Genomic DNA, 12,636 nt, shown 5'->3' with positions numbered 1-12,636 from the left:
ATACTGGCTTGCAATAAAAGGTAAGTATATTGCTGCTGGTTTTATATATTTCTGGTGAGGCTATAAATAAAATTAAGTCTAATTTTTTTAGATTCGCTTGCAGTTGCATTGGACTGCATAAACTTAAGGTGCGGTATTTCTTACTGATATAAACATTTTTTCTTTTAGTTACAACACTAGTGCCAAAACTACAGCAAAATAATTTTTTAGGGGAACAAAATTCTGAGAAGGGGAAATCGGAATTTAGGTATGGGGAAAGGAAATTTTTATAGTGGAAACACTGGTACCTACGTATTTGCTACTAACTACAAACACATAACCTCTCTTTCTCTATATAAAATAACCTCTTAACTGCGTTATACAAAATTTGTATATAATATCTATAAATATGGGTGGCATAAAGAAGAAACGAAATAATCGTAATAATAAAAAAAATAAGATGAAAAAGGCAAACAAATTGAAAGCAGCGTACCTTGCTTCGAAAGGTGACAACAAAAATGAAGACTTAAATGTTGAACATCAAAACGAAGTAGAACTCAATCCAAATAAAAGATATCACGAAGATAATGATAGTGATAATAACGAAGAACGTCCAAAAAAGAAAAAAAAGAAGAATTCACAAGCTATTAATCAAGACTCCACCGACAAAAAAGGCAAAAAATCTATTCGGCAAATAAAACGGGAAAAATATCTGCAACGCCAGGCCGAAGCAGAGTTAGAAGCAAAAGATCAACTTAAATTACAATGTCTTACTTATTTGTCACAATGGAAACATGACAAAGCAAATTGGAAATTCATGAAAGCAAAGCAAGTATGGCTGTATAAAAACAAATTCTCATCTAAACTTTTACCAGATGAGTCTTGGCCACTATTGTTAGAATACTTTGAGTCCTCACAGGGAAACATTAGAAATATGCTTCTTGAAGATGCTAATAAAATTATCAAACAAATGGATGATTGGACAGAATCCCAACAAAATACCAGAGAAAATGATAACACAGAAGAGAAAGCTGATGATGACAATGTACCTGAATTGAAAAAGCCTGATGAAACCTCATACAAAAGGGCTAGGGATTTAATACAATGTCTGCAATAATACAACTGTTGTTTAATTTATTTTCTGTAACTACATATCGGTAACAAAGATAATTTAATTTCACCCATGATGCTAGCCAGTTCAAGCCTTTAATTCTTCTTTGCTTTCCTCTGTGGAAAATTGTTCAATCCATTTGCGCAGCTTGTCTGTATCTTGCAGGCCAACTAGACGTTGCTGTACTTTACCATTTTTAATAGCAACTAGTACGGGAACAGAGCTCACTTCGTAATCTAGAGCTAAGTCTGACTGTTCATCAATGTCAACTTTAGCTAAAATAACTTTTCCTTTGCTCTCAGAAATAATTGACTCTAGTCTAGGAGTCAATAATCTACATGGATTACACCACCTGAAAACGGAATTACATCATTTTTATTTACCCATTAGGATAATCAGTGTCTTCTAAAAGGAAGGTAATTGAAAAAATCATATAAATAGGTAATTGGTATATTATGCCATACTTACGTAGCAAAGAAATCTACGACCACTGGCACCTTGCTGTGTAGGACTTTTTCTTTGAAATCATCGGTGCTCTGAATTTTCACAATATCATTCTTTACTGACGTTACTGAAAAATTGCGCAGAGACTGCGTGTTTTTCACCACGCAAGTATTTCGCATGAACACATTAGAAAAAGTTTTTGCAAACATTCTTAGATTAGTATTGCAGAAAAGTTGTTAAATGCGTTTTAAATAAGATTTTTGCGTTTACAATTTTTGCACCGCAGTTCCCAGACAGAATATTTTATACTTTTTGCACCATTTTTTATTTTCAGCTGAATGTCAATATGTCAAATGAAATGAATGAATGAAATAAAATTCAAAAAAATGAATGAAGCAAGAGGTGACAGAAAGGGTGATGTTGCTAACTGATGTCGATTATCAGTTCTAGCCTAGAACTGACAATCGATAAAGTCCTAGGACTTATTAACTAGGAGTCTATACTTTACATCACCTACATCTGTAATTTACTAACGATAAAGCGCAGCTTTATAAAGGGCTCACGAGATTTTTAAACCGGGAAAAATAGTTCTTATAGTGTTGTAGATCTTTTATACATTATTTTATTTTGGAAATTTTAAATCATAGATGGCATTAGTAAATCAGTAAATTATTTTTAATCTCTATAATATTATATTTATTTTATTTAATACTAGCTGTTACCCGCGGTTCCGCTCACGGTTATTGTTATATTATGCATAACATAACATAAGATGTAATCACGTCTATATCCCTTGCGGGGTAGACGGAGTCAAACGTTTTCGCTTCTCGCTTTCTTTCGCCATTCACTTTCTTATGTTCAGCAAAAAGTTAAGAGTAAACGAGACTTTTAGTAATAGAAGAGCGTCAGTGATCGATATGGTGCCTCGTTAAAATGAGTAATGCGCAAGTGGTAGGTGACCGTTGACTATTTAAGAAGTTTTGGTCATTAATTTAAATACAAAGTGTAACTTTTATGATGAGGGAAAACATCACGACGAAACTTGCCCATTCTGGTGATTGTAGATGAATAATCATATTCCAATCAAGATCACCTGCCAAGGTGGCGCTCACCCAAAATCCATGATCAAGGGCGTATCCTGGTTGTGTGTCCCATAATAAAAATAAAAGTTAAAAAATTTTAATTTGGGTCTTGGTATAAAGCCAAGAGGTAGAAGAGCCAAGTATTAATTGTGTGCTCTACTGCAACAGCTTTAGATTTAGTTTGAGCAATATTGTTTCATTTGTTTTCGAGGGGCTATTAAAGTAGCTCCTGGAATGTAAAAATAAAATGATTTTAGAACTATAAAGTTGGCCTTTAGCTTTATAGCCTGCGGTTTAAATGTCGAAATCGACAAAGTTTTATTTATTGTAGCTGATCTAAGTTAAACGGGCAAATAAATAATGTCTAATCTAAATCGCGACTGTTTGACTCTCGTTTTTATATTAATTTTTTTACAATAGATAGTCGAGTATCAATTGATTGTCAATTTTACATCACTATCACTAAGCACTAAAAGTCAGTATTTACAATTTAGCGTTTTCGGCATTAAATCTAGCGTCTTCTTGGCCACATCTACACCCATTTTTAATAAATTTGCGCTTTTTAAAAAGTAATGATATTCAAAGATTTCATGGAACTTTAAAAGAAAACTAAATAGACAAGCAAAAATAAGGTTTAAAGAAGATTTATTTAATATAATACTATAAATGTCGTATAAGCGCTTGTTCTTGGCGCCTTCTCGTCAGAGATAGTTGGCGACACTGATGAAAGTTTCTGTTTGAATGGTGGCGTGGAAATGTCATCTTACCGAAATCTATATAAATTGAATTGGAAATAAAAGATTTTATTTACCATTAATTAAAGTTGGAAATTATTGTTATAAAATAATCGAAATGTATTCCAGTGACGACTATAATGAGGTTTTAATGTTTCACTTTATCACAGAGTTCCGATATGATAACCTCGCAACGATAGAAATTACTATTTTCTCTTTTCTTGAACAATCGACCATAATAAAATATTTTTATTATTTTAGGGAGGATATGAATCCTATGGCGATTATGAGCCGCATACGGGGGACCCCCAATATGACTTGGATTACGACAGGTCGTACTACAAGATGCCCGACATGGTAAGTAATAATTTTAACCTCATCAATGAATGTTCGATAATATCACTGAAATTAGTTTTTTTATTTTTACGCTTTACAAAAGAGAAATACTAATATGTACAAAGAGGAAAGAGTGTTTGTTTGTATCCACTCTAATCTTTATGTCATTTCCTATACATTTTACGCATACATACATATACGTCTGTCTCTTTTTGGTAAACAGAGCCATCAATCTCGGAAACATATGATCAGCTGTACAGCATAATGATGGAATTTAAGTACAGTTAGTGACAGTTTGCTAGCCAATTCTCTACAAGAAGAATCGTCTTTTCAGGTCAAGAAGTTCCTTGTGTATTTCCGCAACATGATCACTGAAGGTGTCACATATGAGATCTTGAACCTCTATGAGAACACCTTCCCAAAACTCACTGAGCAGTATTTTGAGAGCACTCCGTGGCCTGATGAGAGTGAGGTTGCACCTATAGTGGATAATGATCATGTGAGTATTTACTTTTCACTTTTGTGTAGTGAAAGTACAAACCTATTGCTTAATTTTTTGTTCTTATTCAAGTACAAACTACGGATAACCTATGTTGCTGATTATTGTTTATGAATTTATGATTTATCTTTACTTATTGAGCATTTCTACATTTTTATAAGTTATTGCTAAATTTTCAAATATATTTAACATGCTTAAAAATTTACTATGTTTTGAAAATAGATGCAGCCCGTTTTATCAGTAAAATATTTGAAATTTCTCTGAGTACAAGTTCACTGATTAAAACAACTACAAACCTAATGATTACAGGTCTTCATGATCCTTTACAAGGAGCTATACTACCGGGACATATATGCTCGTGTTCCCGGCGGCCCGAAGCCCGAGCAACGCTTCCATTCATTCTACAACTACTGTGACTTGTTTAACTACATCCTATCTGCAGAGACACCTGTGCCACTAGAACTGCCCGACCAGTGGCTCTGGGAGCTGATTGATGAATTTGTGTATCAGTTCCAGTCATTTGCACAATATAGGTATGCTATTTCATTAATGATTCGCAGGCAACAAGGATGAAAATTATTCACAGCTTGTCTAAAGATAATAAAAAAACAAATAGATTACTTGCTCGAAAGACATTTGTAATCACACCTCATCCTTTCTATGTCCACACACTTTATTTCATTCACTTCGTCTTCTGCCTCCTGGCATCAATCACAGTTACATTCTCATCTCTTTGAAGAGGAGGCCAGGGTGCGTCTTTTGAGTCTGATCTTGGTTTGGGTAAGTCAGGTTTTTATATGAAATGATTCCTGTCTGACCTGCTCAATTGTTGCAGGGGAGCTTACCCATATTTAGGGTTGCCATCCGTCCGGGTTTCCCCGGATTTGTCCTAGTTTAGAGGATATCCGGGGAGCGTCTGGGGAAGGTTTTATTTGTAGACCAGGTTTTAAAAAATTAATAAATAAAAAAAATTTGGGCCGCCCGCGAGTATCGCACTATGCTCGCACACCGAACGACGAACCAAGTATATTCACCGTTAAAAAAGCTGATTTATATAAACAATTTGTAACAAATTGTAATATGGTTCTGTGTTGTTAAAATAATGAATAAATAAAAAAAGGGATTTATGACCTTTTCAAATGTCTTTTATTGCATTGTATATGTTTAAAAGATCTTGTTGACACGTCCGGCTTTCGGACTCTAAAATCCGGGGTTTTCGCGCGTGTTGTCCGGTTTTCTAAATTTTAGAGATGGCAACCCTACCCATATTCATATTGAATCATGGTAATAGCTCCACTAATAGTTTTGTTCTATGCATTAAATTTAATGGTCACAGATCGCGCACTTCCAAGTTGAGTCCAGCTGAGATTGAGGCTCTCAATACTGAGAACAAGGCATGGAATGTTCTGTGCATCCTCAATGTTCTGCACTCGCTCGTCGACAAGTCTAACATCAAGCGGCAGCTTGAGGTAAATATATTCAAGTAAGATAATAATGTAAGAAAATGAGTTTGTTGTGGTTTTTTTTTTCTATATTTCAATGGTTCACATTGATTGACTATAGATGCGTTAAATGGAAAAACGACACTTTTTGTGCTTATATCACATACGAAAATTTATGTGTATTTGTGTGTAAGTGGAATAACATACCACACAAGTAGTTCCATCACCATGGATGCTCACGCCAATATCAGCACAAGCCGCACCAAAATGGCGAAATATTTATTTTTACATGTGTAGTTAAAAGTACATAAAAGGAAGGAGTCTTACCAGGCCTGTACTTTAAAACTCGAGGTATGTTATTTTCCCGGCATATCACGTACTATATGGTTATTTCAGGTGTATGCTACTGGCGGCGACCCCGACTCTGTCGCGGGCGAGTTCGGACGCCACTCGTTGTACAAGATGCTGGGGTACTTCTCGTTGGTTGGTCTGCTGCGCTTGCATTCATTGCTTGGGGATTACTATCAGGCAATTAAGGTACTCTATCCAGTTATATGAAAATTATATTCTATTATAGTTACAAATTTTTACGTTGATGATTTTCTTAATACGAGTAGACAAACTTTCACCAGGCATAAATAAATATATCTATGGAGATTTACTATATCATACAATAGGATCAAGTTGAGTTCCATATAGCCATTTGCCAAGGAGCTATTGCAGTATCACTTAATTATTTTAAAATCTCATCATTTATATGATAGTAAACAAATAATTATAAAGATTAATAAATTTACTTCTATTATCAGGTCCTGGAAAACATCGAGTTGCACAAGAAGTCGCAATACTCTCACGTACCAGCGTGCCAGATCTCCACATCATACTATGTGGGCTTTGCATATATGATGATGAGGCGTTATTCTGACGCGATCCGCACTCTATCCTCAGCACTTTTATACATGCAGCGGACGAAACAGCTGTTTTCGTCACGTTCGTACCAGAACGATCAGATCAACAAGCAGACTGATCAGATGTACCATTTGCTCGCTATCTGCCTGGTGCTGCATCCCCAGTGCGTTGATGAGTCTATTCAGCAGGTCAGTTTTACATAGAAACATAATTGTCCACTATCCTATATTTACCTGCTACTTTGACTATGGAGGCATTATGCATAACATTATATGCGAGTTCCAATTCTCTCCATGTAAAATTCTTCAGAGTTGGTTGAGAAGTTTTTACACGTGATATTGACCACAGAAAAATATAAAAAAAATATTTACATACATTAAAAAATCTATCTCATAGGGGTAGAAAGGGACAACATCTTTTCAATTGTCATTGCAACCACCATCCCTACATACTTCTTTTGATTCACTTATAACTTCATGAAAGCTTGTTGTTGATATCACGGGATTACCAAAATTAAATAAAAAAAAATGTGCCATGGTGTAACAACCATCAGTTGCGTCGTCACTATCACTAGTACTTACAACTTATGATTCTATGAACATGACATATGGAAAATATGAAATTAAACTTAATGTGTACAGTTGAACGTGGCCTTTCAGACTGTTGGCTCTGTCTACCCCGCAAGGCATATAGACGTCAATTTATGTTTGCATGTGTACATTTCAGGTGCTCCGCGAGAAGAACTACCACGAGAAGATGTTCAAGATGCAGTATGGGGATCTCGGCGAGTTCGAGAGCTGCTTCACGTTCGCGTGCCCCAAGTTCCTGTCGCCGTGCCCGCCGCCCATCGAGCCCGGCTCCAACTACGGCAAGGACGCCGTCAAACACCAGACCCAGGTCTTCATGGATGAGGTACCAATGATTTGATGAAATCGACGTAGTATTCAAACTATTATCTAATTTGTGAATAACCTAACCCAAAAATTTTACACTCTGGCTGCAATTTTGAAGAAACAGTATTGACTTACAATAAAGAACTATTCTCCACATTCACACCATTAACCTTGAGCCCTGTACTTGCTTTAATATTTAGTTATTACCCTCTCTTACTATTCGTAGTTGGGGAAAACTCAATTTTTTATTTACTTTATGACACTGTATTGATAAAATGTCTTAGGTGCGACAGCAAAAAATGCTGCCAACTATCCGCTCGTACCTGAAACTTTACACGACGCTGCCGCTCGCGAAACTCGCCGCCTTCATGTCGGCGGCGCGCGGCGGAGAACGGGACGCCGCCAGGGAACACGCCGCCCTCGCCATACATTTACTCTGCTTCAAGCACAAGATGAAGAATGTCGTGTGGACCAAGGGCCCCAGCGGGCTGGATGGCAAGTTCCAGAGTGGATCAGAGGTAATTCTTCTTCCTCCGGCGTTAGTAACGGTTATATTCTCATTTCTCCAGAGTGTTCAAAGACCAGTGTTTGCCTTTTGACTATGATACAAGATTGGATAAGCGAGTTTTGCACGTTGCGACTCCCGTCAGCCCCCCGCAGGTATCATGAAAACTATATGAAATGGTTCTATTTTAAAATGCCGGGATTCATATCATATGGTAGAATGTGAAAGATGGTGTTTATTGTATTTTGATCTTCCATGCTGTTTATGTTACGAAGATTAACATTACACACAATGTTGCTGTTTCACATTCAGCAATACTAATATAACTATAGTGTTAGTTAGCACTATCTATGAATCTTACTTCCATGAATTAGTCCATCAGAATTTCTTTTGACCATATATTGCTACTAAATCTAAGAAAATTATCTTAATTTGGTAATTTTTATCACCTAACTTTAATATTTTTTTGCAGTTGGACTTCTACATTGACAACGACATGATCCACATCGCCGACACAAAGGTAGCACATCGTTACGGCGACTTTTTCATCCGCAAGCTATTAAAATTCGAGGAGCTCAACAGGAAACTTCATCACTTCAAGATATAAATGCTTTTTTCTAATTGAAACCCTCAAACCAAGTAAAATAATAGTAGAAAGTAATCAGAATTAAGCAAGTTCTTTGTTTCTATCCCTTTTTGTATATTTACTTGCCTGGTGGTAAAATAAAAAAAAAAAAAATTATAACAGAAAATGGTTTTATTAAATAGCTTTATATGCCACATACTTGCTCCTTTTCCTTTTATAGAATTTCTTTGGCTCCTTTATTTCAAAGTTTGTTCTTTGGACTGTTTCTGGATATGGCTCTTGGAACTGTGCCCAAGGATGCTCAGGTTTCAAAGCCTCTTGAATGTCTACTTGTTTTAACCAATCGTTATATACTTTTGTAAAGTTTCTGTATGCTTTGGTAAATACATCTGAATGCGTTTTCTGCTGATTCTGAAATAAGCGTTGTACTACCATATTACAATCTTAAAAATTATGAAATTTTGATCACAAGATGTGTCCGATTTTCGGTAAAGCAAAGAATGCGCTAAGCCGTAACGTGCTTTGAAATCAATTCATAAAGTGGATAAATAGATGAAAGGAGAAACCTTTTTTTTTTAACCTTTTAACCGCGCGAGTCGCATATATGCGACAAATATTGCCGTGCCCCTACCGCCCGTGTCGTATTTCTGCGACAGAGAATATCCATGATTTTTTCGTTCTATTATCGTCCTATTAACTTCGTGGTATAACTAAAACTATTATTGAATAGAGCTATTTATTACAACAATTACTTAAAATTATGTTTCATAGCTCTAAGCATTGAAAAAACTTAAACAAAAATAAGTAATTGGCAGCTCGGACTTTTCTTCGGTGTCTATCGCGCGTGTCGCATAAATATGACCATAGGGATGGGATTAGTAACTGGTATATGTAAACATTTACTTGTTAGCTTAAGGTGGAAGCTCCGATGTAGCCCGCGAAATTCAAATTTTTATGTGTTTTTTGTAATTTACTTATCAGTGACAAGTTGTAACTTGATCAAAATACGATTTGCGACAATAACAAGTATAACTTTAAACATAAGAATTATTAAAACGGTCGCTCCATTCGCTCTCACAAAGAATTAGTCAAAATAAGTTAGATTTCGGAAATTTTACTAATTTTCACTTAGAGATAAGCTTTCACCTTAAAGATGAATGATTGTGATACAAGAAGGCTGATTTTAAATAAAAACATAAAAAACTTTTTGACTTTTTTTTATCGATACAACGATTACTCCTCCTTATTTATTGTAGGTATTATTTTATCGATTTGTAGCGGCGCGCTAGGGGCACGACAATTGATATTTAGCCAAGCGCTTAAAAGGTTAAATCTGTTAAAAAAAAGGCATATTACAGCTGAGAACGCGGTCGGGAACTCTGAAAGATCCCAATCCAAATTGATATTGAGTTTTGAGGAAAGAGAGTTGAGTCCTAACTGTTATAAATGCGAGATTTGTAAGTCACAATTCAATTAAAAGTTTTGCATACAAACCTGAATTATTGATGCACATTTCTCATTGAAATCTTCCAAATGCTTGAGGAAAATATCATTGACTTTTATATTTTCTTGCTTCACGACATTCATCACATATAGTATATACCCAAAGCTGCTGGTTGTGGTGCCTTGTCTCAACAGTGTTCCTAGAATTACTATGTTGACTCTGAAAAATGAATAATTGTTTCAATGACCACTTTTCGGAAAGAACATTAGTAAGCATACATTCATATTGCTTACCAAACTTAACCACGTCTCATCATGCTTTATCTACCTTAATAATACTTTTTATTAAGTAAGCAACTTAAGTATTATTAGGAACTTTAAATTAGCAACCAGCAAAATTCTAAAATCTATGTCTATTTTTGCATGCCGTGTGGTTCCTGGCATGAATAGAATAAAGAATAGGACCACTTCATCTTTTTCCTATGGATGTCATAAAAAGCGACTTATCTTGGGTTTCTTTTCACTATTTGAATAGCAACCTGTCATTATTTGAATCTCAATTCTATCATTACGCCAAACAGCTGAACAAGGCCTATTAGTATTTTCAAGACTTGGCTATGTCTACCCATATAGCATATATTTATATGTTTTTTAGTTCGTAGCATACTCACTTCAACTGATGTTCTTTCATCTCACTGAGTAATTCTTCTGCCTGCTCCTTAGTCCGACAGGCCAGTGCTAAGGTACCATATGTCATAACATTCATATTTAATCTAAGTTTTTTCTTAAGTCTATATTTCTTCTTTCGGAATTTGGATTCTGCTAGGATAATGTTCTTAACATCCTGGAACATTTTAATGAAAAGTCACACATTATGTCACTGAGTAAGAGCTAACAAAAATTTTTATAAAAGTGTAACTCACAAAGGCACCAACATAATCAGATCTCAAACATCTTTTCTTAATAAGCATGTTGTAAAAATCTATATCAGCCTTTATTTCTAACTTCTTCATAGTATCTAACAACCTTATTTCAGCTTCCTGATTGTCATCAATCAAAGGTAACATTTGTGTGAATGTTTTGATGTCAGGCTTCACCGAGTATACTTCCATTTCTTTCAAAAAGTCATCTTGACCGCCCAAAACGGCAAATTTGTCCTGAAGGGTATGAACTTCTTGTAATGCCAATACTTGGTTCATATTGATATTCTTTGACAATAAATTAGGTACTGTCCTTATTTGTGTTAATGGCACTGGTAGATTCACAGTATGTATAAATTTTAAGGATATTTTTTCATCATTACCCTGTATTACAGGGACCTTATTTTCATCTACTGATGTTAATTTTGAAGCTTCATGTTTATTGTTCTCTTCAAATGCATGGATATTTTCTGAAGATATTAGTTTAATACCAGCCTGTATTACAGGGACCTTATTTTCGTCTACTGATATTAATTTTGAAGCTTCATGTTTATTGTTCTCTTCAAATGCATGGATATTTTCTGAAGGTATTAGTTTAATACCAATTTCAGCATTCTCTATTTCTTTGACTTCCTGTGATAACAGTTTATTTCCAGTATTCCCATGTAACATAAAATGTTCATGGATGACTTCTAATAATTGTTCAATATCTTCCTTACTTCCTAAATTGCATTCTTTCACACATTTTAACATTAAATTAAATGAATAAATATTAGGTTTTTCTCTCAACTTCAACATTTTCCTCCAAACAACAAGAGCATGCCTCAAACCACTGTTTTTATCAGATATGCATGCATGTAAAAGATGATTCAAAGTATGAATTCTTATCTTAATTTTTTTTGACTTCATTTCATCTACTATGCCAAATGCAGTTGATAAATCTCCACAATGAGCAAATGCTTTAATCATAGCATTATAGTTTGTTATATTAGGCTCAATTTTTTTCTCAAGCATGAGTGATCTTAAATTTTGAGCTTGTTTTAAACCATATGAGGGAAAAGGGCTTTTGGCACAGGCATTAAAGAGGCAAGTGTAAGTATCACCTGTAGGCTGAATTGCTCTCCTTTTCATATCATTATATAATTTAAAAGCTTTTTTAGTGAAACCCACATCTGCACAAGCTCCAATCAAAATATTGTAGATATAATTTTCAGGTTTGACTCTATCTTCTATAAGTATTCGCTTCTCCAATACATCAATTGCTTCTTTGATTCTCTTGTTACTTAAATATTGCTTTATAATATCAGCGTACTGCCTTGTTGTCAGCTTTTGAGATGATAAAGGTACATTTTGGATATATTTTTCTTCGAGAATGTCCCCTTCGTCTGTAACTTCTTCTTCATAGTTAATTTTTCTGGACAAGGTACCAAATGTGTCTGGATCACCGAAATATTTTAAATTATCTTCTGTCCTATATTCCTTGGTCATAGAAAACTTACTGTTCCCTTCGGAGGTGGCGACAGAAGGTAAATTACGATGTATTACACAATTCTGTCTAAATACTCTTAATAACTTTAAGCACCTGAATGCCATTTTAAAAAGATATATCCAAAGCAACTCATATAAAATAAATTGTACTTTGATGAACTAAAATTCTGTTTTCTATTTTGTTTTGTCTGTCCTTTTTCTAACCTCAAAACATTGGTAGGGTTTGTAGGTATGAATTTTGAATTACACTTACTGTCATTACGAC

At 34.9% G+C, this 12,636-nt stretch overlaps 4 protein-coding genes across 4 annotated transcripts; 2 read left to right on the top strand and 2 right to left on the bottom strand.

Moving 5' to 3' along the window:
* The first annotated feature begins 284 nt into the window (after nucleotides 1–284).
* LOC106134932 (uncharacterized protein C7orf50) lies at nucleotides 285–1,101 on the top strand. The gene has a single exon (XM_013335078.2). It carries the CDS (start codon nucleotides 389–391, stop codon nucleotides 1,094–1,096), a length of 708 nt encoding a protein of 235 aa, XP_013190532.1. The 5' UTR covers nucleotides 285–388; the 3' UTR covers nucleotides 1,097–1,101.
* LOC106134934 (thioredoxin, mitochondrial) lies at nucleotides 1,089–1,896 on the bottom strand. The gene is made up of 2 exons (XM_013335079.2): nucleotides 1,559–1,896; nucleotides 1,089–1,442 (listed from the first exon to the last, which is right to left on the bottom strand). The coding sequence occupies exons 1-2, from the start codon at nucleotides 1,741–1,743 to the stop codon at nucleotides 1,178–1,180; spliced, it is 450 nt and encodes a 149-aa protein (XP_013190533.1). The 5' UTR covers nucleotides 1,744–1,896; the 3' UTR covers nucleotides 1,089–1,177.
* A 1,433-nt stretch (nucleotides 1,897–3,329) lies between these two features.
* On the top strand, nucleotides 3,330–8,679 carry LOC106135049 (eukaryotic translation initiation factor 3 subunit L). Its single transcript, XM_013335223.2, has 10 exons — nucleotides 3,330–3,495; nucleotides 3,612–3,707; nucleotides 4,021–4,185; nucleotides 4,495–4,718; nucleotides 5,522–5,654; nucleotides 6,024–6,164; nucleotides 6,437–6,724; nucleotides 7,263–7,448; nucleotides 7,714–7,947; nucleotides 8,407–8,679. The coding sequence occupies exons 1-10, from the start codon at nucleotides 3,469–3,471 to the stop codon at nucleotides 8,539–8,541; spliced, it is 1,629 nt and encodes a 542-aa protein (XP_013190677.1). The 5' UTR covers nucleotides 3,330–3,468; the 3' UTR covers nucleotides 8,542–8,679.
* Nucleotides 8,674–12,620, bottom strand: LOC106135047 (pentatricopeptide repeat-containing protein 1, mitochondrial). Its single transcript, XM_013335219.2, has 4 exons — nucleotides 10,887–12,620; nucleotides 10,635–10,807; nucleotides 10,015–10,183; nucleotides 8,674–8,931 (listed from the first exon to the last, which is right to left on the bottom strand). The coding sequence occupies exons 1-4, from the start codon at nucleotides 12,474–12,476 to the stop codon at nucleotides 8,695–8,697; spliced, it is 2,169 nt and encodes a 722-aa protein (XP_013190673.2). The 5' UTR covers nucleotides 12,477–12,620; the 3' UTR covers nucleotides 8,674–8,694.
* Between the last annotated feature and the right edge of the window lie 16 nt (nucleotides 12,621–12,636).

Source organism: Amyelois transitella, chromosome 11, assembly GCF_032362555.1.
Source record: "Amyelois transitella isolate CPQ chromosome 11, ilAmyTran1.1, whole genome shotgun sequence".
NCBI lineage: Eukaryota > Metazoa > Arthropoda > Insecta > Lepidoptera > Pyralidae > Amyelois > Amyelois transitella.
This window is presented reverse-complemented; position numbering and strand designations above follow the sequence as displayed.

What these genes read in the sequence shown, in the direction of transcription:
- LOC106134932 (XM_013335078.2), top strand. Translation starts at nt 389, where the DNA reads ATGGGTGGCATAAAGAAGAAACGAAATAATCGTAATAATAAAAAAAAT.
- LOC106134934 (XM_013335079.2), bottom strand. Translation starts at nt 1,743, where the DNA reads ATGTTTGCAAAAACTTTTTCTAATGTGTTCATGCGAAATACTTGCGTG. An exon ending in GTCGTAGATTTCTTTGCTAC is followed by an intron (nt 1,443 to 1,558) that starts GTAAGTATGGCA and finishes TTCCGTTTTCAG; the next exon opens with GTGGTGTAATCCATGTAGAT.
- LOC106135049 (XM_013335223.2), top strand. Translation starts at nt 3,469, where the DNA reads ATGTATTCCAGTGACGACTATAATGAG. An exon ending in ACATCAAGCGGCAGCTTGAG is followed by an intron (nt 5,655 to 6,023) that starts GTAAATATATTC and finishes TGGTTATTTCAG; the next exon opens with GTGTATGCTACTGGCGGCGA. An exon ending in ATTACTATCAGGCAATTAAG is followed by an intron (nt 6,165 to 6,436) that starts GTACTCTATCCA and finishes TTCTATTATCAG; the next exon opens with GTCCTGGAAAACATCGAGTT.
- LOC106135047 (XM_013335219.2), bottom strand. Translation starts at nt 12,476, where the DNA reads ATGGCATTCAGGTGCTTAAAGTTATTAAGAGTATTTAGACAGAATTGT. An exon ending in CTGATTATGTTGGTGCCTTT is followed by an intron (nt 10,808 to 10,886) that starts GTGAGTTACACT and finishes AAAATGTTCCAG; the next exon opens with GATGTTAAGAACATTATCCT. An exon ending in ATGAAAGAACATCAGTTGAA is followed by an intron (nt 10,184 to 10,634) that starts GTGAGTATGCTA and finishes TTCATTTTTCAG; the next exon opens with AGTCAACATAGTAATTCTAG.